The sequence below is a fragment of the Perca fluviatilis genome, chromosome 14 (assembly GCF_010015445.1).
Source record: "Perca fluviatilis chromosome 14, GENO_Pfluv_1.0, whole genome shotgun sequence".
In the NCBI taxonomy this organism is placed as follows: Eukaryota; Metazoa; Chordata; class Actinopteri; order Perciformes; family Percidae; genus Perca; species Perca fluviatilis.
In genome coordinates, this window is record NC_053125.1 from 6,451,400 (window position 1) to 6,475,662 (window position 24,263).

The 24,263-nt window shown below is 40.0% G+C and overlaps 2 protein-coding genes across 4 annotated transcripts in view; both read right to left on the reverse strand.

Moving 5' to 3' along the window:
• Positions 1–262: 262 nt before the first annotated feature.
• On the reverse strand, positions 263–1,274 carry LOC120572244 (protein S100-P-like). Its single transcript, XM_039821466.1, has 2 exons — positions 1,054–1,274; positions 263–507 (listed from the first exon to the last, which is right to left on the reverse strand). Exons 1-2 carry the CDS (start codon positions 1,189–1,191, stop codon positions 367–369), a joined length of 279 nt encoding a protein of 92 aa, XP_039677400.1. The 5' UTR covers positions 1,192–1,274; the 3' UTR covers positions 263–366.
• Positions 1,275–4,607: 3,333 nt separating this feature from the next.
• LOC120573666 (carcinoembryonic antigen-related cell adhesion molecule 1) overlaps positions 4,608–24,263 on the reverse strand; it is a 34,220-nt gene continuing 14,564 nt past the window's right edge. For 2 of the 3 annotated variants that reach the window (XM_039823558.1, XM_039823557.1), the window contains exons 3-7: positions 15,871–16,021; positions 8,636–8,835; positions 8,274–8,369; positions 7,191–7,294; positions 4,608–4,857 (exon numbers count right to left, since the gene is read on the reverse strand). In XM_039823558.1, coding sequence (XP_039679492.1) covers positions 4,792–4,857; positions 7,191–7,294; positions 8,274–8,369; positions 8,636–8,835; positions 15,871–16,021 — 617 coding nt within the window. In that variant the 3' untranslated portion in view covers positions 4,608–4,791. Of the gene's footprint in view, positions 4,858–7,190; positions 7,295–8,273; positions 8,370–8,635; positions 8,836–15,870; positions 16,022–18,043; positions 18,135–24,263 lie in introns of those variants that run through there. The other variant, XM_039823559.1, reaches the window with a different exon arrangement.

Sequence of the window (24,263 nt, forward strand, 5' to 3'; positions counted from 1 at the left end):
GAAACTTTTTTAAAATGGGTCAAATTTGACCCGAGGACAACAGGAGGGTTAAGGAAATAAAACCAGCCTTATTTTAAGATGGATTACCAAAGATTTCATTTCTGTTACATCTATCTTATAGTTTTCTTACCATACTCTTGCCATTCCAAAGGCAATAGTGGTCTATGTGATAAATTCCTTTATGACCTAAAAGTATCTTCCTATTGCTTCTGATTTCATTAGTCACACAAGACATGAACACAAGACATGGACACAAGCCACGCACAGGTACGTAAATCCTTTTATTGAGCTGTAACAGAAAGCAGTAACTACAGGGGATTGTATGTCGCTGCCATTTGGCCCCACCCCGGGGCGCGGCCACCCTGCTCACTTCTTGCTTTGGCGGCCGTGGCAGGAACAGGTGAGAGCAGCTACCAGCACCACGAATTCCTCAAAGTCCACCTCGGCGTCTCCGTTGAAATCCAGACTCTTTATCAGCTTGTCTACATCTTCTTTGTTCTTTGCTGCCTGCACACACCCACAAATCAACATTTATGTTAAAAATTAATAAGTTAAACGTGAGGCATGCCACAACGACGGGAGGGAATTTTTAGACTGCTCAAAAAATGCAAAATACCTCTCAACAAAACACCCTAAAATTGGGCAGCTGCAAAATGTCAACATTTGAAAAGCTGTGGCTGGAGGCTGTTCACAAACCTGTCATGGCACAGCTACAAAGTAACCACCAAAACTGGTAGCCACACACATTTCTCGGCCAAGAAGCTAATACAAATTTGACATAAAAACAAATGTAAATCGGCTTGTTTAGCATCAATTAAATCAGCAAAATTGGCATTATGATGTGTTGAATTAACTTTCCTACTTGGGGCCTGACACCATAAGTAAATACACATTTCCAGTATTGGCTGCTTTCTTTTGTAACTACGCTCTGAGCTTGTGCTTTGCGTGTAGTGGATACATATAAAGTATGAGCCTCTCTAAATCAGTGCTGTCACTACGTCCTGCTCATGCTCAGCACAGCCATTCCTCCCCCCACAGGCGTACGTACGGTACCTTAATTAGTTGAGGCAGCTCCTTCTCCAGCAAAGTCTTCACCTCGGCTTTGCTCAGGGAGCCGGTCTTGCCATCGGCAGCAGCATATTGGTCAAAGACCTTCATCAGAATGGCCATGGCTGTCTCTAGCTGGCTCATGGTGGCTGCTTGAGAGGTGGATGATATGGTAAGGAGAAAAAAAATTCAACAACACCGATTGACAGAGCAGTGAATGTGACGGCAAAGGAGGAAAGGCCACCTTTATACCTTTTTGAAAAATGGGTTGGGGAAATATCTCAAAATAACAGGTTGTACTGGTTTAATTAAGTGGGTGAGCCGCCACCAAACTGTAAACATAGGCTTAGATGCACAACGCCCAGTGTACATATTGCCTCACATGCCCTTTTGGGCGTAATTTAATAGTATGTTGATTCAAGATGAGGTTTTTCCATTAACTGAACCACAGTAGATTATGGGATTTGTTTTTTTATTTGAGACAATGTAAGCGCAAGGTATTAACCCTGTGCTGGTTGTCACTTTGCTGATATGGAAACCCATTTAAACCCATTGTCTCTGCATCCCCTAGGGTCAGTGGTTGTCTATGATGCTGCGTAAGGGTGGGCGTGAACCACGAGAGGAAACTGCATAAAGGTATATGAGTGAGCGTGTTTCTGTTTTATGGGCTGGTTTCCTGGAAACAGTGCTCAGTATACAGTAAACAGAATATAAACCGTAGGGAAGCATTTTATCTGGTCACTTGCTCTGGCGGAAAACGATCACGTCAAACACGATGAGAAAGAAACATTATAAAAACATCTAAGAAGTTGGACGTACGAATACGTAGTGACATCGAAATGTTAATGAAATGTTTGCAACAAACAATGCTTTCCACACATGGTTAAATAACTTAAGCAATTTTGGAGTATCACTTCACATGTTGTAACAGCATTCAGTGGCTCAACACAATGGGTTCAGTCAGGTTTTAGGTTTTATTAGATTAGTGCGGAGTACAAGTACAAAGACAACGGAATTCAGTTTGCGTCCAACCAGAAGTGCAAAAAAAGCTGAAAAGTGCTATGTGATATACAAGTATAGACAGTTGGTGCACAGACAGGACAAGAAATCTAGTGCAGTGTTATAAGAGCAGAATCAATAAGGTTTTCAGAGATCCAATTTATGTGCATGATCGCAAAATAAATTTACATTATTACTGTATCCCACTGATGTTGGGAAGGGTGAATGTGTGCAAGTGAAATAAATAGTGTGAATGCGTGGGAAAGAGTCCCATTGTGTGGTGGTTAACACCTTTTTGTACATCAGCGGGTATACAATACAGCTTGTTTGCAGTAAGAGGTGCAGTTTAGTTTGTTCCCATGAGTGAAGGAGTGCCTTTCTGTTGATTTGAATACTCTTTATCAGTTTGAAACGGGTTTTGGGTAAGGCGTCTCTGCAGTGGAGTAAAAAGTACAACATTTCTCTCTGAAATGTAGAGGAGTAGAAGCAGAAAGTGGCATGAAAAGCAAAGACTCATTCATATGCACAGTACCTGAGTAAATGTTCTTGGTTACATTCCACCACTTCTTCAGACTAGTCAGGTGTAAACACAATGCAGACCAAATACCAACTGTTGTGTAATTCCCCAATGTCTCGAGTTAGTCATGGTCTTTAGAAAGTAGGTAGGTCTTTAGTTACATTCTTTCACCACTGGTTACTAGTTACTGGTCATTATTAGCATTTCTTGCGCCAACCTTAAGTTGGAAATGTGAACGTTTTCCCACAGATGCCTACTATCTGCCTGGAATGATACATTTTTTGCATGGGCAAAAAAACTAAAGTTGAAATCCTATTTCCACAGACTGCCCCAGTCACTGCCTAACATACAAAGTGATGCAGCGAAGTCTGTGGAATGTTTGATATAAACATTGCACCAGGCTAACACTTTTATTATTCCGGATAGTGAGAAGACGTCTGACGGGAGAACTCTTGCTTACAGAGTAAGGAGTGCTCAGTTACAAAAAGGGCTAATTTTCTCTATACATAGGATATCCTACAAGGCTGATAGTTATGCCTTTATCCAGATCCCCATTAGCTGCTAACAATGTAGCAGCTACTCTTCCTGGGGTCCACATACAACAATCATAACATATAGGCTACATGAAAATACCAAACATACAATTTTACATACACAGTTGCTAGCTAACTAGCTTCAGCTACAGTTTCCAGCCGTTTCCAGCAGCCTTCAGGCGGAACAGGAAGTCACAGAAACACTCACATCCTGTTAGGTCCGATTCCGATTTAACAAAATGTTATCAGACCCATAAATCAGCTTGTACACAGTCTCCAGTGGTTTTTATTCTGACAGAGGAGCTGATTTAGTCTCTCTGACTTCTAAAGGTAACTATCAGCCACACAACATGGGTTCTGTACAGAATAACTTTTTATATCAGACAAATCCCTCCAATTGAAAAACAATAAAAAAGCTGATATAAAACGTCCTCATGTTGAGTCAAAGCTGAACCAATCAGATGTTAGATCAGCTGAGAGCCAGGCATTTCCCATCATGCCCTTGGTCCGCCTGGGTCTTGCAGTCGGTGGAAAGCGACTGCAAGACCCAGGCGGACCTCTCTCAAACCTGCGGCCGCCTCAATCTCGTGAGGTTACCGTTGCCCACCTGTGCATGACGTCAGAGCAAGTCGGGATCAAGTCGGACACTAATCGAACCGGCGTCCATTCTGCGCAGGCCTGGCTCATCTCGAACGAGCCTATTAGCCCAGACATGCGGAGTATATATGCTGCGGTGAGAGGTCGGGACACGTTCTCACCACAAATAAGCCACTCCAGAGTTAGATCGAAAGCGTACCGAGACCACCCCATCAAAGAGGTCTCGGTACGCTTGTTTGGTCCGCTTTTGGTGCGCATCCGAGTGCGAATGCCGCGTTCTCACCTGCCCAAACGAACCGCAACGGCGGGCCAAACGAACTTCGGTGCGATTCAGCTGAACGAGGCAGGTATGGAAGCGCCCTTATGTAGGCTACCTACTCTTCACGTGTGCAATGACAATGTGTGCACTTTTCACACACACACACACACACGCGCACACACGCACACACACACACACATACACACGCACACAAACACACACGCACAAAATACAGCAGTAAAACACTGCTTCAGCTAAATGTATTTACAGTAAGAGTCAGTTGCTCAGTAGTGGCGCATTAGAGCCTATCTGGAACCTATAGCTCTGTATCAGCTTGTGTGATGAGAATGCACACAACAAGGGCCGGGGAGAAACTTCTTCCACCGTCACAGGGGCTGTTTCCACTTCCTGCCGTTGACCTATTATGCAGCGACCACAGTTTCCACTCAGCGACCTTCATGTGATCTAAAGAGATACCGGCATCTTTTCTACAGAACCAATACCACTCAAATAGACCACGGACTAGCTCGTGGTGTGCTCAAGCCAAAAGCAAAAGCAATGATACATCAAGTAAACCTGTCTAAATGCACACACACACACACACACACACACACACACACACTTGGTCATCATTGAAATGAACTTAGACGACAAAGACGGATAAGACTTTATAGAGTTTGTAGAAAAATATAAAATATTTACACTCATCTGGAATCATTTACATAAGTCAGGGAAAGGCAAATGGATACATTACTGTGTATATACATATATATTCAGGCTGAAAAGTGAAGACAGAAAATACTGGAAGATGAAGAAAATGCCCCTCAGCAAATAGATCCTCATCCGCTTTCTTTGGTCTGGACACGTTCAAAGTAATCGAAGGATTCATACACTGGTACCTGACACTGAGAGAGACAGGGAGATAAAAAAATGAAAAACAGTCAGACCCATTATACTGTATCAGTGCAGTGTAGCAGTATATCAGCATGTGTCAAAAGACCCTTGCTAATGTGTAAAACAAAGAAACCGAGAAGGCGTGAGGCAACAGGCACAATTAGTCAGACACAGGATGTCAGTTATATTTCCTAATAATGTCTCAGCGCTGGGAGTTTCTGCTTTTCTGTAACACTGTCCAAGTTTAAAACTTAGGCACCGTATTTCAAACTGAGCGACTAGAAAAACTTCTTTACACTGCAAGGTGATGTGACAACAAAATTCAGGTGCACAAGGTGTCATGTTCAACTTTTTTTTATTTGAAAATGCCAGTATGTCAAGCCTGTAGATTGCAGTGTTGCCTCTATGCATTATAATGCTCCTCCGTATATGTCAATGGGGTGGAAAAAGTATTAAAAAAAAAACACCTTATAACAAAATGAAGTCTAACACAACGCTGCAAAATACAACCTCGAAAAAATACTAGAGTACAACTAAAGTAGAAGTCTATGCATTACAACATTCCACAGCCACAGCCTATGTGACTCATGGGGATCTAAGAGTGGGCGGACACTAAGTATGTGTTGTGTATGCACTGTTGGGATCGGCAGATTTGCCCATTCCCTTTGTTCTTCCCATGTGTTTGTCTCGCCTGTGTGTGCCGTTGAGAGAGGCTGGGCGTGGTCAATCTGTTTCTCCCTACCTGCCTGCTCCATCAACCACCTTAGGCCTTAGGCACTGATTCCCACCTCCTCCCGCTGCAGTAGTAACCCCTCAGTGGTTGCTACACGGCCGTCTAGCATTTTTGCATCCTGCTTGTTAGTTCTTTCGCTCGTTGCCTTTTGCCCTGCTTGGCTGACATTTAATTGTTTTTTTTTGTTCCGTTTGGCGCTCCTACCCTCACCTGCTCACCGGCCACGCACCCAGCCTCGTCTTTGTTAACCCTACTAGGTGGGTTGAAAATGTAGTCAAACCTGTCAATGTTGGTTGATGCATAACATTGCAACATCACATCGGTAACCAACGGTGGATATGTAATTTGATGTGGCTTTCTTTGTCTATAAAATCATATTGATGTGCCTTCAGAGAGTAGGTCTACATGTACATATTTTACACCATTCACCACACAGAAGTGTCTCACGACTTAGCTTAAACACATTATATAAATCCCTCGTGCAAAGCAATTCTGGAAAGCGGTTGGAAACTTTTTAGCCGATTGATTGAAGACACTATAAGGCAGAGACAGAGGCTGAATTAGATTTGATAGGATACCCATTAAAACTGAGGTCACAAGACCTCTCCACAAGGCGTAGTCCCTTGTCCTCACACTTCTGATATATCTTTAACCACTCTGAACAAAAAAGGAACAAAGACTTTTTTAAGGTTGTCACGGTACTAGAATTAAAATTTTGATAAAATACTAGCGTCTTATGGTACCACGGCAGGATCAAGATTTTCATTTTTTAAATTAAAAACCTCAACGGTGCTACAGAAAAAGTCACTGAACACATGCCAACACATTTTTAATAATGTGTCTTTTAGATTATGTTTTAGCTTTGGTACATTGAATTAACATACATTATATTGTTTTAAACGTCGGAGGACAAAAGACACACCAGCGAGTCCAAGCGCTGTTGGACAACACTCCGACTCAAAAAGCAATATTACATAATTTCATTTTAGACATTTATTTCCTATTTTAATTTTATATTACGCTACTTTTGTGAACCCAAGACTTTCGTTAACTCATTTCAAGCGCTAAAACAATGGAGTGTAGGTATTTTGAGAAATATTTCCGCTTTAGCGCCAAATTATCTCTTAACACATTGCTCTGGGACAATTTTGGACATCACTATACAGAAAGCTGAGTTTGTTCTGAACATTTTGATATGAAACACATGGAGGATAAGGTTATATGAAAATACCCTTAAAAGGAGAATAAAATGCCCTTAGAACTCAGAGGGTTAAACGTGTGGTATTGAAAAAGTATCAAGGTATCGATAGTTTTGGCAACGTTACTCTACACACATTATTAAAGGACAAATCTGGCACAAAATGAACCTAGGGGTTAATAACACGTTATTTGTTTTCATGCTAATCAAACGTGACCAGTTTTAGCGCAAACCGCTAATTAGCTTATAAAGAAATCGCTACTTCTATACCACTAACAAGTCTCAAAATAGCACCACACTTTCATGGTAGCATAATGAGGGTCCCTACATGTCAACCGGAGCACCCCTGGGTTCACTTTGCGCCGGATGTGTCCTAAAAGTGTAGGCGTAGAACTTGATGCCATTAGACTCACCCACTGAGAAGAACCTCTGGAGGAGCCCGTGCTGTGTTTGTCCATTTCTACCTCCTCCGAGTCAATGTGGGGAACCTCGTAGATCACCCTGGCTGCTTGTGAACCTGTGACACACACACACGCGCGCGATTAATAGGCTTGTTGCAAAAAATTTAACTCCAGCTATAATCAAAATACTTCCTTTTGTTTTTGCGGCTGCTGCTTTTGTCTCTACCACTGTTAACTTCTGCTACAAGTTGCTTGTTACAAGTCTAGTACTTCTGTTACTACAACCACAATACTACTACTACTACTACTACTTACATGCCATACTCCCTTCCATTTTCTATTCCAACTTATCCGTGGTCACAGTAATGGGGGGGGCTCAAGCCTATGGAAGTACCCCATTGGGTTTGGACTGTGGCAGGAAACCATTCCTACCATTTCTCCTGAAACCCTCTTCTCACCCTTTAAAACAATGCACCTTTGTGGCCGGGTTGGCTCAGCGGGTAGAGCAGGCGCACATATACTGAGAGGTTTATGCCTCGACGCAGAGGTCCGGGGCTCGAATCCGACCTGTGACGATTTCCTGCATGTCTTCCCCCTCTCTGTCCCCTTTATCACCTAGCTGTCCTGTCAATAAAGGCGCAAAAGCCCAAAAAATAATCTTTAAAAAAATCTGCACCTTTGAAGCTATTTTCAAAAGTTGTTGTAGTGTCTTAAAACTCAGTTTGCATGTGGACTTGAGACCAAAATGTAGAGAAAAACATCTTCTTTTTTAAGATATCTGTAAACGGGTAGACAGTAGCTAAAACGCTCTGTTGCTTATGATTTCATCTTGTATCAATTGTGTCGTCTAGAACTAAATCCATCAAATGAATTACATTGCATAACATAAATAAATGAAATTTTTCAACACTGTGCACATCACCCACTACATTATTTACTATAAGTAGAGGCAGATGACTCCGAGTCAAATTGAGCAAAAAGTAGATACCACTGGAGGTAGGTAAATATATAAAAAATATGCTACATTTGGGACAATGCATCAATTGAGTTTCTGCTGCTTGAATAATATGGTTAATAATACGTTTTCCGTTGTACCTTGTATCCTACGCAGAGTGCAGAAACATGCAAGAGTGATGAGGAGCAGCGGAGCCACCACAGCCAGGGAAATGAGCACCGGGAGCGGTAGACCACCTGGGTGTCCATGTTGTGAGAAAACATGAAATACAAATATTACGATGAAAATGAACAGGATTTCTTTTTTTAACAGAAAATGTGATTTGTGTGCAGTGCAGGTTAGTAAGGATATCGAAAGAGATGCTTTTTTTTTTTTGTCTTCTGTTTTCTGAACAGGACCAGATCCCATTCTGAATACACAACGTTGTTAGCCCCAGCCTTCGGCAAACCAAGATATTAGTTAAACCCTTAATACAACACTGTCCAGCTGTGTTGTCACCTACCTTCTGCTGCGCTGTCCTTTGTGGAGGTCTTATCGCTAACTGTGATGACCGTGCCATTTCCAGAAACCACAATTAAAAGTGGTATCTCCAGAGACACCTTGCAGATGTATCTCCCAGAATCCTCTCTTGTGACATTCGTAAAGATCAAGTGTGAGCAGTTAGATGTTTCTTTTTGCAGAGATCCTTGAGAGGAATTCGTCCAGATGAAAATTTCAGTCTGAATTATTGAAGTCTTATTTTTATGATTCAGCCATTGTACTCCCACTCGTTCAAACTGGCGTGTCCAGCAGCAGGTGATGTTGACTGCCCCCCCCTCCATGACAAAGACATCAGGAGTCTGGGTGACAACAAGTGTGTCTGATGAGACACCTACAGTATGAAGAGACAGAGGGATACATCATCTGGTAGTTCATCACACAACCGTACATATTGCATCATTTCAGAAGTTAAAGCAGAAAGTAAATGTAGCGAGTATTACATTTTTTGGCGCTTTTCCTCAAAATCAGAGGATATGCGCTATATAGACATCATTCAAAATAGATCAGAGTGATGTAACTCAAGTCAACAACCAAAGAAAGTGGAGATGCCACACCGACAGTGAAGAAAGAGCGGTCCCTTTTTGTAACCGATTTCTATTTCTCATTACACGTTCATCAGTGTGAAAGATTTAAACCGTTAACATATATTATTCCAAAAGACAAAGACATTCCAAATGCTAATTTTAGTATACACCAGGGGGTTTCCTACCATTATAAGTTTTGGGCACCACCTTAGCCTAACCAACGTAAAATCAAAACCAACCGCATCACCTATTTTACATCAAGATCCGATGATTGTAGTCCGTCCCCAGTGGCCTTCTCTAGCGAGTTTTGTCTCTAAGCTTTTCGAGTGTTATTTATTCATCATCTGCTCTAGCTTTTCCAACGTTTTAGACACAGATATGAAAATAAGAATGGTCCAAAATGATGTGAAATTTTTCTGTAAAAACATAATCTTCTTAAGAGAGGACCCCAAAAACCGCCCACCAAATATGTGCACCTAAGTCTCCCACAAACCTGGGGAAAACACTGTATACGTGGCATATACTCTGAGCACCCAATACGGTATCAAGAGGAACAAGATAATATAGCCAAGAATTCTATCTGCATTTATGTTACATTATCAATACATACGGTAATAGGAAAAACCAAAAGTCATAGTTTTGATATTTTGAGCAGGCATTTCAACCATTGCAACAGATGCGATGTTAAAGGTTAAGTTAATCGTGTTTTTACTCACTCCAAGACGAGAGGGCACAGAGAGAGGCGAGTAGCAGACTGCTGAGTAGGAGCTTCATCTTCACACACAGCTTCTCCACTGATAACAGACACTCATCTCTACACAGCTTCTCTAAGTCATTCACACACGCACACACGCACACACGCACCCACGCACACACACACACACACACACACACACGCACCCACAGCTTTTGTTCCTTCCTGCTTCAGACAGAAGGCAGCTTCTGTATGCCGTTCGTGGTTTTATTAACCCTAACACAGAAATACTGAAATGTGCCACCAACAAAATCGCTGTTGAGGAGGTAAGCAGTGAAGTATTCATATTTTTATTAAGGACTTTGTCATTCAAGTCAAGTCAAATCAACTTATCTTTATATACTGTACATAGCACATTTACAGTTTTTTATTTTATTATTTTTCCGATTGCTAAAGTACAGTGGGCGCAACTGGAGCCACATGTGCATAACTCTAACCACAGTCTGCATCGCCAACAGTCACCTGAGCTAGAGAGTTCACATCACCACTCATTCACAGCAACACAACACGTGTCAGAACAGGCTCAGTGCTGCCAAACACTCAGAATAATCACACACTGTCACTCAGAACACACTAGAGTAAAAACACTAGCATCCAGCACCTACAATTTGAGTGATTTCACACAAATCCATATTTTTTTTTAAAGAGGGAAATCTTTCACATGAATTTGTTTTGCATTTCATAGCGTAACCAGTTTTTGATGTGAACAAGAGGGAATGAAAATCAGCAGTTTGCTTTAATAGATGTATATTTACACTATACTAAAGGTACGTACTGTAATGGTAACACAGAACAGTGGGGCTAATCCTGCCTCCCTCCAGCAGCATCAGGCCACACGTCTTGATCATCACATTGGATGTCCTCTCTCGCCATGCACCTGCATCGTCTCTACATACATACTAGGGGTGGGAATCACCAGAGGCCTCACGATACGATATCATCACGATATTTATGTCACAATACAATATTATTGCGATTTTAAAGATATTGCAATATTCTGCGATATATTGCAATTTATTACCCTTTTTCCAACTTCAAATTTTTCCCAATTTCAAATTATGTCCCCAAAAGAAAACTTTGTCAACATCTGTTTTATCTAAAAAGATACATTACAGTTTGTTCATCTCACTTCAATTATATTGCTGCAAAATGGGATTGTCAAGCAGACAAACTGACCAACACATATGTCATAAAAGATTGATACTTGGTATATATATATGATATGTTAGTATTGCCACGGAAAATATTGCGATACTATGCTGTATCGATTTTTTCCCCCACCCCTAATAAATACAAATGACTGTGGTGTTTGCATTGCTTCCATCTCCATTACTTTTCTGCCCAGTTTTACTGTCGTAGAGCTAGTTTATAGCTGTGTACATAACCTCAAACATCTTACCTGGACATATTGATGTCTTTGCTCTTTTATCTGTTCACTGTTTCTCTCAAACAGTACAGTGTATGTATGTATATTACACAGTATGTGATCACTAACAAGTCTAAAACAACAGGCCTGCTTATAGGCTTTCAGCTGAAATTGCCATCAGCAGTGTTTGAAATGCACCGGGCTGAAATCCATTCTGGTTTGAATGTGTTGTTAACAGTTTGGACAGCAGTGTGTTAGCATTTGAATAAATTGCTGTAGATCCACAGTGTTGTGCAGGTTGTGGTTAACACCATGGTATAAGCGCGTAGAGTTTTGAAAAATGAACTAGAGTTTGGTCCACATGACCTGCTGCTGTGCAGACTGCTGTGGTTAGAGTTATGCACATGTGGCTCCAGTTGTGCCCACTGTTGTTTAGCGATCAGAAACAAAAACTGTTATGTAATACAAAATGTGAAATAAAACAACTAACATGATAAAACAAAAGTCAAGTAAAGAAATAGGAAGATAGGAGAAGAGTAAAATCAACAACACATTAAAGGTGCACTATGAGTTCCTGCATGGTTTCAGCGCGATTTCATTTTTGTCTCAAATGGTAGGCATCTCTCCTTGATCAGCTAGCTGCCTGCCGCCCCTGAACACACTGTGAAAAAGCCCGGTCTCCGGAGACAACACAGGGGTCGTAAACGCGTCAAACAAACACTAGGGGCACAGGCTGTGCACCAAAATACAACAAACCACGTTCCAGCCAGTCACTGACATGATGGTTGGGGGTTAGTGCGCATGCACATAACGGGGCAGTGAGCAGAGTTGATTGAGTAGCGTGAGTTGTAGCTGCTGGTTTGTTGTAGCTGCTGGTTTGTTGTGTTTTGGTGCACAGCCTGTGCCCCTAGTGTTTGTTTGCGCCCCAGCGTTGTTCCCTGTTTTCTCCGAAGACCGGGCTTTTTTACAGTGTGTTCAGGGGGGCAGGCAGCTAACTGATCAAGGAGAGATGCCTACCATTTGAGACAAAAATGAAATTGCGCTGAAACCATGCAGGAACTCATAGTGCACATTTAAAAAGCACCAAAAAAAATAAGTCAAGAGGGGACTTGACAGAAGCCATGGGGCAGCCTCAGACTGAACTAAAAGCGAGACAACAAAAAATGTAGGTCTTTAAATTTGGTTAAACATTTTTTAATTGTGGAACATGACTTACAGTTTTTCTTGATTGCTTTGACGCAGCAGTCAACTCAAACTCCACATTTTTCAAAACGGTTAACACATAGGCCGAAACAGTGGCACTCGTGGTCAAAATGGCCCATTTTGTTTGCAAAAGGCTCTAACCGTGCCCAAACATTTAAAATATGCAACAAAAGCAAATTTCGCCATCAAACAACACAACTTGCAAACAAGTGTATGAGCTCTTCCAATCAACCATTAGGCTACACAGTGGACAACAAAATACTAAATACAGCACTCAGTGAGAATCAGTGCACCATTGCTTGTCATGTTTTGCTAGCTTGCATGTATGGTCAATACACCATGCTGTCCTTTTGTTCTGTATGGACAGTTTTCAACTTTACGTAACTTAAACTTTTCTTCAAGTCTTTTACTAGTGTCTATGTGTAGTTAAGTAATGATTATTCTATTTTTGATATATTGTGTTGCCTGTTGTACTTGAATAGATATAGAATTTGCACTGACGCTATCTTGCGCTATTATACCATTGCACCTTTCTGCATTTTTTCCACACCGTTCCTTTAAAAATGCTACAACGCTATTGATATCTTTCTTTGTATTTATGTAGTATGTGTGCTTGGATGTCATATGTCATATGTCTGTGTGCCTATGTGGATGTATGTTGTGTATAAGCTATTGGACACCTTAATTTCCTTCGGGATAAATAAAGTATCTCTATCTATCTATCTCTATTGTAGCCTATTTCTGTACGTAGCTTTCATACCAGAGCCATTTCTGGTCAAATTTTCCTTCTTACAAAGGATTGGATCCAGAATCAGAAATGCTTTGATGCAAATTGTATTGATTCCATTGATTCTTATTTTCAAACTGTGACTGAAAACTGAAATGATGTAAATATTACACAAAATACACGTAAACCAAAATGAAATCTATTAGAGTATAAGAAATTAAGAAAATAAAAATAACATCTATTACAGTAAAGTATAAACATCTATTACTGTAGAGTATAAGAAATAGCCACTATTGATACTTAGTCTCTTGTGTCTTGAGGATGGGGCCACATGGCCTAACCCTGCACCCTGATTGCTAATTGAAGATTTTTGTGGAGTGTCAAACAGGTGCTCCAGTGATTTCATACTGATGTAGGTAGTTTGTAATAGTGAGGAACAGATGGTTTCTGTTTGGTTACCATAGCTAAAACAATGGAGTTTGGACTGCTTGAATGACATCCTTGTTAACTGTTCTGCAAAAAGGTGGGAAAAATGTGTCAATCCAATGAGAAAGGGTTAACACATTTGGTGATGAAAACCGAGTGGATCCCAGTGTCTTTAAGCAGGTCAAAGCAATCAATAAAAACTGTAACTTTCTTTATAGTTAGTGCATTACAATTTGGGTTTATAGGACACGGAGGTGATCCTGGATGCCGTTTATCTGTTTCTACTTACAGTAAATGGGTTGTACCATGAATCTGTGTCCAGGGATCAGATACATTGAAGATAGATTAGAAATGGCACAGTGTATTCTATAGAACCAGCACTAGGAGTCCCCAGAGTCTCAACTTTTTTCAGATCCTTCTGATCCTTCCAGCTTCTTTTAGGTTTTAAAATAACTTCAACTTTGTGTCATTTTCCCTCAGTCTCTCTGACTGGACCAGCAAATCAATGGAGCAAAAAGTTCTATTACTGGGGAAATATATCGCACATTCACTCTGTGAACTCTTCTTCAAAAAAGGGTTTAACTGTGCTGTTAACACCAAACTCCTACCCTGTCTATGTCATGTAACTTCAAAATAGGAACATCAGCTAACAGTTTCCTCTTTTTAGGTGGCAGAAGTGAAAACGAGTCATCCTCAACATGTGTTGTGTTCTGGTTACAAAATGATAAGGACAGTTGTTGTTTCTTATTCTTTATTTTATAAAGGACAACACACATTAATTAACATTTCTGTAAATGTGCCAGTGTTAGCCGGCTAATTTTCAACTGTATTCTGTTGGCCAGATGATTTTAGACCAGAGCAACAGGAAACGGCGAGACATTAGTACAGGTTAAACTACACAGACAGAAGTCAACGAGACACCATACAGACAGCTAGAGCAACACATAAGCTTTCTCAGTTGGAGAACAAAATACGATGTAGGCTCCACAGGACGATTTCCTCATTTTTCCCAAATTATGTACAGATTTTTAGGCATTCTATTATCAAATAGCTTGAAAAAAAAAGTGCATATAGTTGCCATATAAATGGAGCACGCCCCCAGACATCCCTAGGTTTGGCCTGAGTCCTGAATGTTTACAATGTCTGGCTCCCCCTGCAGTGCAGATGTATCTATGATCTAAATGTTTTATCCTAAACATCAGCCACTCATACAGGGTGACACGATGCTTCTGTGTCCTAATCGAGACAATGCAAATCCTCCTGTCTTATCTTCACTCTGCTTCAGTATTTATCTCATCCATCTCCTCTTCTTCTTGGTTTTCTCCTGGGAGTTTATGTCCAGCAGCAGCTGAAACATGAACGCACCAACAATTAGTCATAATGTACAGTACTGTGTTATAAATATCTGCTACTCCACGATCTAGACACTTGGAATAGGGCTGAAACAAATGATTATTTTCATTGTTGATTTATCTGTCGATTATTTTCTCTATTAACCGATTAGTTGTTTGGTCTATAGAATGTCAGAAAATGGCAAAAAATGTGGATCAGAGTTTCCCACAGCCCAAGAAGACGTCATCAAATGTCTTGTTTTGTCAAAGATATCCAGTTTACTGTCACAGAGGAGAGAAGAAATTAGAACAATAGTCTGATTTAAGAAGCTGGAGTCAGAGAATTTTCATATTAATCGATTATCCAAACAGTTGGCGGTTAATTCAACAGTTGACAACTAATCGATTAATCGGTTCATCTTTGCAGCTCTATAATGAAGTGACAGTGATGTTGTACCTGGTGTGTGAGCCTTAGTCTGTAAAATGTAGAAGAAGAGGAAGCATATGATGAGGGAAATGATGGGCAGACACCTGTAGATATAAATGAACACTTCCTCCCTCTGAGAACCTGAAATACAACCACAGAGGCAACATGCTCAGACTACGCCTACACGGCAACCAAACGTTTTGGGGGCAGAAGTCACCTACCTTCTGCTGCGTTGTCCTTTGTGGAGGTGTTATCTCTAACTGTGATGACCGTGCCTTTTCCAGAAACCACAATTAAAAGTGGTATCTCCACAGACACCTTGCAGATGTATCTCCCAGAATCCTCTCTTGTGACATTCGTAAAGATCAAGTGTGAGCAGTTAGATGTTTCCTTTTGAAGAGGACCTTGAGAGGGATTCGTCCAGATGAAAATTTCAGTCTGAATTATTGAAGTCACAGTTATATGATTCAGCCATTGTACTCCCACTCGTCCAAACTGGCGTGTCCAGCAGCAGGTGATGTTGACTGCCCCCCCCTCCATGACAGAGACATCAGGAGTCTGGGTGACAACAAGTGTGTCTGATGAGACACCTACAGTATGAAGAGACAGAGGGATACATCATCTGGTAGTTCATCACACAACCGTACATATTGCATCATTCAGAAGTTAAAGCAGAAAGTAAATGTAGCGAGTAGGGAGTTTCAGGCCCTTTTCAACAAAACGAGAGGATATGCGCTACATAGACATCATTCAAAATACTAGATCATAGCGATTTAATCAGATTTCTGCGCTAGTTAACATCCAAGTAAAGAGGTAATGCCACACCAATAATAAAGGAAAGGCAAGGCAAGGCAGCTTTATTTGTATGGCACATTTTCAGCAACAAGATATAAAAAAAAGATAAAATACGAAAATCTAAGTCACAGTGCAGTATAAGAAATGAACAATTATTTAAAGAAAGGCAACATCAAAAATAAATCAGTTTTTTTTTTTGCCAATTTCCATTTCTTGTTACACATTTATCAGTGTGTTTTCTACAAACATAAATGATAATTAACTTACTACAGAGAAAGTAAAATCCATTGGGTAACCTGGTGTTTATTTGCTTGATCAGTTGAGGCGCTTTAACACTGGGCCAGAATCAACATCATATAACAACATAACATAATATAATTATAATATTACAATGTGGGTGCCATTTAATCAGGTGACTCTTTCGTTTTTTTTTCACTGGAATAGTACTTTGTACAATTTCATGTGACATCAAAATTGATTGATTGATTGATTGATAATCATAAGAAATGTGTTGGCATAGTTTTGACCTTTGAGTGTTTGTATCTGTGAGCAGTTTAAAGCTGCTTTAATCTATTTATGGTTTCTTAGTTTTGACTGCACTAACATGTTATCAAATCACATTCGGCTAAACTTAAATATTACTCATGAAGTTGATATGATCCAATTATTTGATCCCTGTACATTTTATAAAATAAACACACATATTTTAAATCATTTCTCAGGGATTTTCATGATCTAACACCACATATGGAAATACATACATGCTTTAACAGTGTGTGCATAATATACAGAGTTTTAAAATGACATTTTCTTCTACAATCATTACCCCCCCACACACACTCTTAACACAAAGAACCTCAACAAATTCTACCTCTACAATTTTTTTTTTATCTAAATCATTCAGTTTTCTTGCATTTGACTTTGTACATTCACTTGTCACACATTACTTATTTTCCTTGTGTGTAGAGTTACATTAAATATTATATTAGTCATATACGTGTTGCCCCACACCTCCACATACACACAGTTACTTCAATATAGTGACTTTATCATATCAAGTAAGCATTCCATATTTCTGGCTTGTATAAAGTACTTGAAAGCAATACTTATATACTAAATACTAAAAGTATCTTACCAGAAAATGACTGGTAGAAGTTAACCCTCGTGTTTATGACATTTGAAGAAACAAAGTGACAAAAATGTAAAAAAAAAAAAAAAACAACAACGTCCCAAAAAGCGCAGAAAAAAATCGACCAAGACATCGGAAAAAGTGACAAAAGTGTCTTGAGGTTTTCATTTTAAATTTTGAATCAGAAAAACTAAAAGTAGCATGGTCGACGGGAAGAAAACACAAAGTCTCCTTTTAGAACACTACTTGAGTAGAAGTCTTAAAGGATCTGATATTTACTGAACTCAAGTATCAAAAGTCATGTTATATTAGATGTACTTTATTATTAGAAGGAAAAGTAAAATTTTAAAAATAACTTTGATTATGAGTTTTATTGTGGCTTCTTAGCGAAGCATAATATTCAGGGTTTCCACGTCCTTCTTAAACATTAAATTCAAAGTCTGACATCAACAAAGAGAGAGACAGAAACATTTTTTGCGAGGAAGAATCTTTCCCTCCAATGTACGGAAACATTCTCTAAAAGTATAAGTTTCCAGAAATAGAAATAACAAAGTAAAGTACAGATGGGTGAAAATTCTACTGAAGTACAGTAACCAAGTGGTTGCACTTTGTTACATTACAACACTAGGATACTGCAATAAAAAAGCTAACTGTGAGCTGCTTGCAGACTCGGTGTATTACTACTTACTGCCAGATGAGCGGGCCCGGAGAGAGGCGAGGAACAGACTGCTCAGTAGGAGCTTCATCCTCATACTGAGACGCATCTCGTTACAGCTTTAGAGTTGATCCCCCCGAACACACACTCCAAACGACACATAACAGGCATCATCTGCTTTTCAGAGCTTATTCAAGGTCTTTGAAGACAATGTGTGATACCACACCTTCTGTTCCTTCCCCCTCCAGATGAGTTCAAGACAGCAATATTTAATAAATATTCACAATGAAGTTGTCTGAACCTAACCCTCACTGTGAAGCTGGAAGAAATATTTTATCCTTGTCTGCGCTACAATGGCTAACACCCGTGTCCTTTTATTTATGATGTTGTACAGACATATGTCAACATCTTTTTATAAAAAAAAAAACATAAAAAAAAAAATGCAGTTAACGGGTTATATTGATGCTCAAATTTTAGGACGGTTTAGTTTTGAACAGACACATTTAGCATCAGCTGTGACTCCGAATTCAGCCCTCGTTTGAACTCTGGCCCAGTCCCTTATGTCTTTACTCAGTTATGAATCTATATAAATATAAAAAAGTGCATGTAGTTCACCAAACCAAAAAAAGGAAAAAATAAAAGGACAGTAAAGTCCTCAAACTATATAACCCTTGTGTTGTCTTCCTGTCGACCATGCAACTTGTTGTCCTCCCTGGTTAACCCTTTTCTAGATGCTTTTATTCAAGGTTGCTGTAGCTTCTCTTAGGTTTCCGTCGCCTTTTTCGGCAAATTCTTTTCACTACCACCGGATTCACCACTAACATCAAGTTTTCACCACTAGATTTACACTATTTCTTTAAATTTTTACAAATAGTTACGATTCAGTTGAATCACAGACTGTCAAAGTTTAGTCAGGATACTGTTTAGAAACCATTTAATTGTTTTTTCAAATCCTATAATATTCAACAAAACATCCAAAATTCAATGAAAGTAGTGAACTGATCATTCATTTTACTTGTGAAGAGCGTTGTATGGAACCATCCATGTTATATTTGGGCAATTTGCTTGAAAGAAACCATATTTCTGATGTAGAAACCCTTGAAACCCTCCTGCTGTCCATGCTGAACATAACTATAATTATATTGGCCTAGCGTGGTCTAATTAGTAAAGTGGAAGACACTATACATGTTGCAGTTAGGGATAGACAGATCATCGGCCCTGGCCTCGATGCGCACCTCCAAAAATGTGTAACTTTGCGTCGAGGCGACGCGGACCGCAAGAACTGTGATTGGTCAAGTGGCCCTGTGTGTTGACAGTCGGTGTTTCAAGCAGCCTACTGTGGGGAGTAGCAACATGCTAGTTCACTGACATCAGCTTTGCAAATAAACTCAGACATATTTTGGTTAATGACGGTGTTATCAGTTTGTAAAGTGTCTATATGTCAGTAATGCGTTTTGAAATTAGCACTTCGCCAGCAAGCGGTACTTTGTGGGCAGTTGTGCGACAAGTTTGCTTGCTAACATAACATAAACTGGCTGACAGACACCCGCAAATAATCTCAGACTTATCGCCTAAGCGTTATGGCGGTTAAATGCTAAGCAAACCCGGACGCAGAACTCGAGAAGGGTCACTACGCCAGAAGCGACGCCCGTAGGAGCGACGCGGCAGGAAGCGGACGCCGTAGCTACGTGTGGAGTTGACGCAGAGGCATAAAACAGCCTTTACACAGAAAGAGAAGAAGGCCTCCTCTCTGAGACATGATACACTAAATTACAACATGACCACAGTGTGTATAGAATAACCACCCATATTGATACATGATTGATAGTGAACCTTGCTAAACTTATAAAGACAAGTGAATATATGTGTGTGGGCCGTGTAATCATGCAACATAAGTGGGAAGACCTGTGTGGGTAAAGCTTTACCAACTGATCAAATGATGATGTGTAGTCTGAGAAGTGACATGTACCAATATGGAATTATCCAACCTGGTGTCATGGGAGAAACAGTTGGATGTATCCCCAACTCTGCAACTCCCCTTATCTCAACGGAGCTTTTTAGCACCTTTCAGCTCTCTGTTAGGGAGGGTCATTTTAATCCATCGTGCAACTAATAGAGATGTAATCACAGAATGTAAGTACATTGAATGGTCATTGCTGAAAAAAAAATTCAGACCATAAATAGATTCAAACACGGGGTTTGATTTCATGAAAATCTTGAACATTATAACTTTGCTGGGGAGAGAAAAAACAAGGTTGATCAGGAGTCCATACTGAAGGCCAGTGTTTGTTTACATATTATACCACCTTATGGATTTTAAAGGTGCTCTAAGCCATGTCACGCGTTTTTTAGGCTACAACGTTTTTTGTCACATACAGCAAACATCTCCTCACTATCTGCTAGCTGTCTGTCCCCTGAACACACTGTAAAAAAACATCTCCTCACTATCTGCTAGCTGTCTGTCCCCTGAACACACTGTAAAAAACATCTCCTCACTATCTGCTAGCTGCCTGTCCCCTGAACACACTGTAAAAACATCTCCTCACTATCTGCTAGCTGTCTGTCCCCTGAACACACTGTAAAAAACATCTCCTCACTATCCGCTAGCTGTCTGTCCCCTGAACACACTGTAAAAAACATCTCCTCACTATCCGCTAGCTGTCTGTCCCCTGAACACACTGTAAAAAACATCTCCTCACTATCTGCTAGCTGTCTGTCCCCTGAACACACTGTAAAAAAACATCTCCTCACTATCTGCTAGCTGCCTGTCCTCTGAACACACTGTAAAAAACATCTCCTCACTATCTGCTAGCTGTCTGTCCCCTGAACACACTGTAAAAAACATCTCCTCACTATCTGCTAGCTGTCTGTCCCCTGAACACACTGTAAAAAACATCTCCTCACTATCCGCTAGCTGCCTGTCCCCTGAACACACTGTAAAAAACATCTCCTCACTATCTGCTAGCTGTCTGTCCCCTGAACACACTGTAAAAAAACACGGTCTCTGTAGACAGCCCAGGCTCCGCAAACGCCGACAAAAACAAACTGCGCCAACCTGCACCACCAAACATAACAAACAGTGTTCCAGCCAATAACCGACGAGGAGGATTTGGTTGAGCCATCACCGCAGCAGCGTTAGCACGTAGCAACGTCAACAAGAAGTGACATCACCCAACATCGCTGAGAGCACCTTTAAAGGTCCCTTGACATGGTGCTCTTTGGATGCTTTTATATAGGCCTTAGTGGCCCCCTAATACTGTATCTGAAGTCTCTTTTATATAGACCTTAGTGGTCCCCTAATACTGTATCTGAAGTCTATTTTATATAGACCTTAGTGGCCCCCTAATACTGTATCTGAAGTCTCTTTTATATAGACCTTAGTGGCCCCCTAATACTGTATCTGAAGTCTCTTTTATATAGACCTTAGTGGCCCCCTAATACTGTATCTGAAGTCTCTTTTATATAGACCTTAGTGGCCCCCTAATACTGTATCTGAAGTCTCTTTTATATAGACCTTAGTGGCCCCCTAATACTGTATCTGAAGTCTCTTTAATATAGACCTTAGTGGCCCCCTAATACTGTATCTGCAGCCTTGGTGCAGAATTACAGCCACTAGAGCCAGTCCCACAATGAGCTTTCCTTAGGATGTGCCATTTCTGTGTCTGTAGTTGCTGAGGAGGAGAGATGGGGGGGGGCAAGGTGGAGGGTGGGGGTGTGGCCTTGACCAACTGCCACTTTGCTTTGTCTCTCTCTCATGGGTGAGCCAAATTCTCTGGGTGGGCAAAGCAGAGAAAGGGGAGGTAACCTTACTCCTTATGACCTCATAAGGAGAAGATTCCAGATCGGCCCATCTGAGCTTTCATTTTCTCAAAGGCAGAGCAGGATACCCAGGGCTCGGTTTACACCTATCACCATTTCTAGCCACTGGGGGACCATAGGCAGGCCATGGGACCTTTAAGTAGCGTTTACTCGTTTCATGTGCTGCTCCGTGTGCAGCAGGCAGATATATATGTAAGGTGCCCTACCACAGGGGCAGTTAAGCGGTACAGGACACTGCAATGGGGAAATGAAACCAGCAGTCTCTGGACAGAGACAACAGTTTGCATGGCACAGTCAGCCCTGTTTTATGTGGCGTTTTGCTATAAGGTCTGCTGAACAGAAATGGGCGCGTGCACTGCTCTGGACTGTCAAAAACAGGAAGACCCTCAACCACAAACCGCTGAATGCACACCCGTAACTGACACGGCCCTTTTGCAGCCCGGAGGTCTTCTGGTTTGTGACATGCAGTTAACAGATGAACAAACCCTTCTAGCAATGCTAATTCACAGACACAGTTCTACTTTGGCTCTTTCAGCTGTTGTAGAGTCAGAGTAAGTCTGACTCCAGTCAGCACCCAATTAGCTTGCACAGACTCTTATTTAGTGTGATTGCTGTGTCGCAGCAATGACTTAGCCTACTTATTATTATTATTTTTATTTTTATAAAGATAAGATAAGGTAGACTTTATTGATCCCATACTGGGGATATTCCCTTGTTAGAGCAGTTTAAAAACATTCACACACATCAAAATAAGACACATCAAATATACACAGGAAATATATACAAAAGTATTATAAGACATAGAAAAAATAGAATAAGAGTAATAATATATGTACACTATAAACACCCTTATTATATACAGTACAGATATGTGAAAAATATATATACAGATATACGGATGGGATAAGGTGCGGATGAATAGAAATTACATCATTTGGCATCATCATATTACATAATTTGTTTGCTCCCTCATTTTCATTTCCATCATTTTTATTTCGAGCCAAAAAAAAAATATTGTTGCTACACACTTTTGTATAACTATAAAATAAAATATAAAAATAAGATTTTTTATAAAAATACAAAAGTGCGTAGCAACACCCCAAAGGAAAAAGTGTTACAAATAATATAAAAAATACTATTACAATTAATATTTTCAAAAACTGTTAGAAAAGGAGCAGGATGAAGCCGAAGCTTGTGATATTTCCCAACCCTCATTCAACTTGAACTCATTCCTTTATATATCATATATTTTTACAACAGGATAACCAATATACACAACAATACATCTCTAATTTTACACCTACCAAACCCTTTTATTTATTTATTTTTTTACATTTTAAGTAAGTCAACAACCCATTTCCATAATCCTCCATCCCATAACAATCCGTACACTAACCCACCTTCACAATCATCTCATCCTCATCATATCCTTTTAATAAAGTGTTTTTATATAACTTTTTAAACTTTGTTATGTTCGTACAATGTTTAAGCACCTGGTCTAACCAATCGTGATGCACATACTTTTAAAAATTGTTCTTGTTTTGAGTTTTGGAAAGTTTATTTGTTCTCTCAGATTATACCCACCCTGCCTTTCCATAAACATTTTTTGTAAATTTCCTGGAAGTAAATTATTTCTTGCTTTGAACATGATTTGTGCCGTCTTAAATTTAACCAGATCAATGAATTCCATATTCATATACATTCAAATCTGTGGTGGCTCATTCACTCCTATTATAATTGTAACTTGGCACCTGCTGTATACAAACTCCATTCATATTTCCCTGAGGAACTGTAAGCTCACTACTGAGATTACATGGATGTATGTACAGTTTCTATGTATCAAGTTGACCTACATTGTGTTTATATTCCTGTAACTGTAATTAGATGAAATTATAATATTTGACAGTTGACCCAGTACCAGTGACTTCCAAGTCCTGATACTGCAGAGTTCAGTTCCCAGATTGCACCAGCAGAGGGCACAAGACACCAGTAAATAATAGTACCCTATATCTAAATATAGGGCACTAGTAAATGACATTCCCAGAAAGTACTGTATGGTGAGAATAATAATAATGCAAAAATAATGATCAAATAAAAGCTTACTTATAATGATAACTATAGTAATAATAACATCAAAGAATGCATACAGACCATGTGACAAGAGGCAGGAAACAAACAAACAGGATAAAACTGTTTGTGTACCGTTTGTGTATTTGGTTGTGTTGTGTGTATTTGCAGCGCGTTTATGTATTTGGTTGTGTTGTGTGTATTTGCAGCGCGTTTATGTATTTGGTTGTGTTGTGTGTATTTGCAGCGCGTTTGTGTATTTGGTTGTGTTGTGTGTATTTGCAGCGGTGTTTGTGTATTTGGTTGTGTTGTGTGTACTGCAGCTGTTTGTGTATTTGTTTGTGTTGTGTGTATTTGCAGCGTGTTT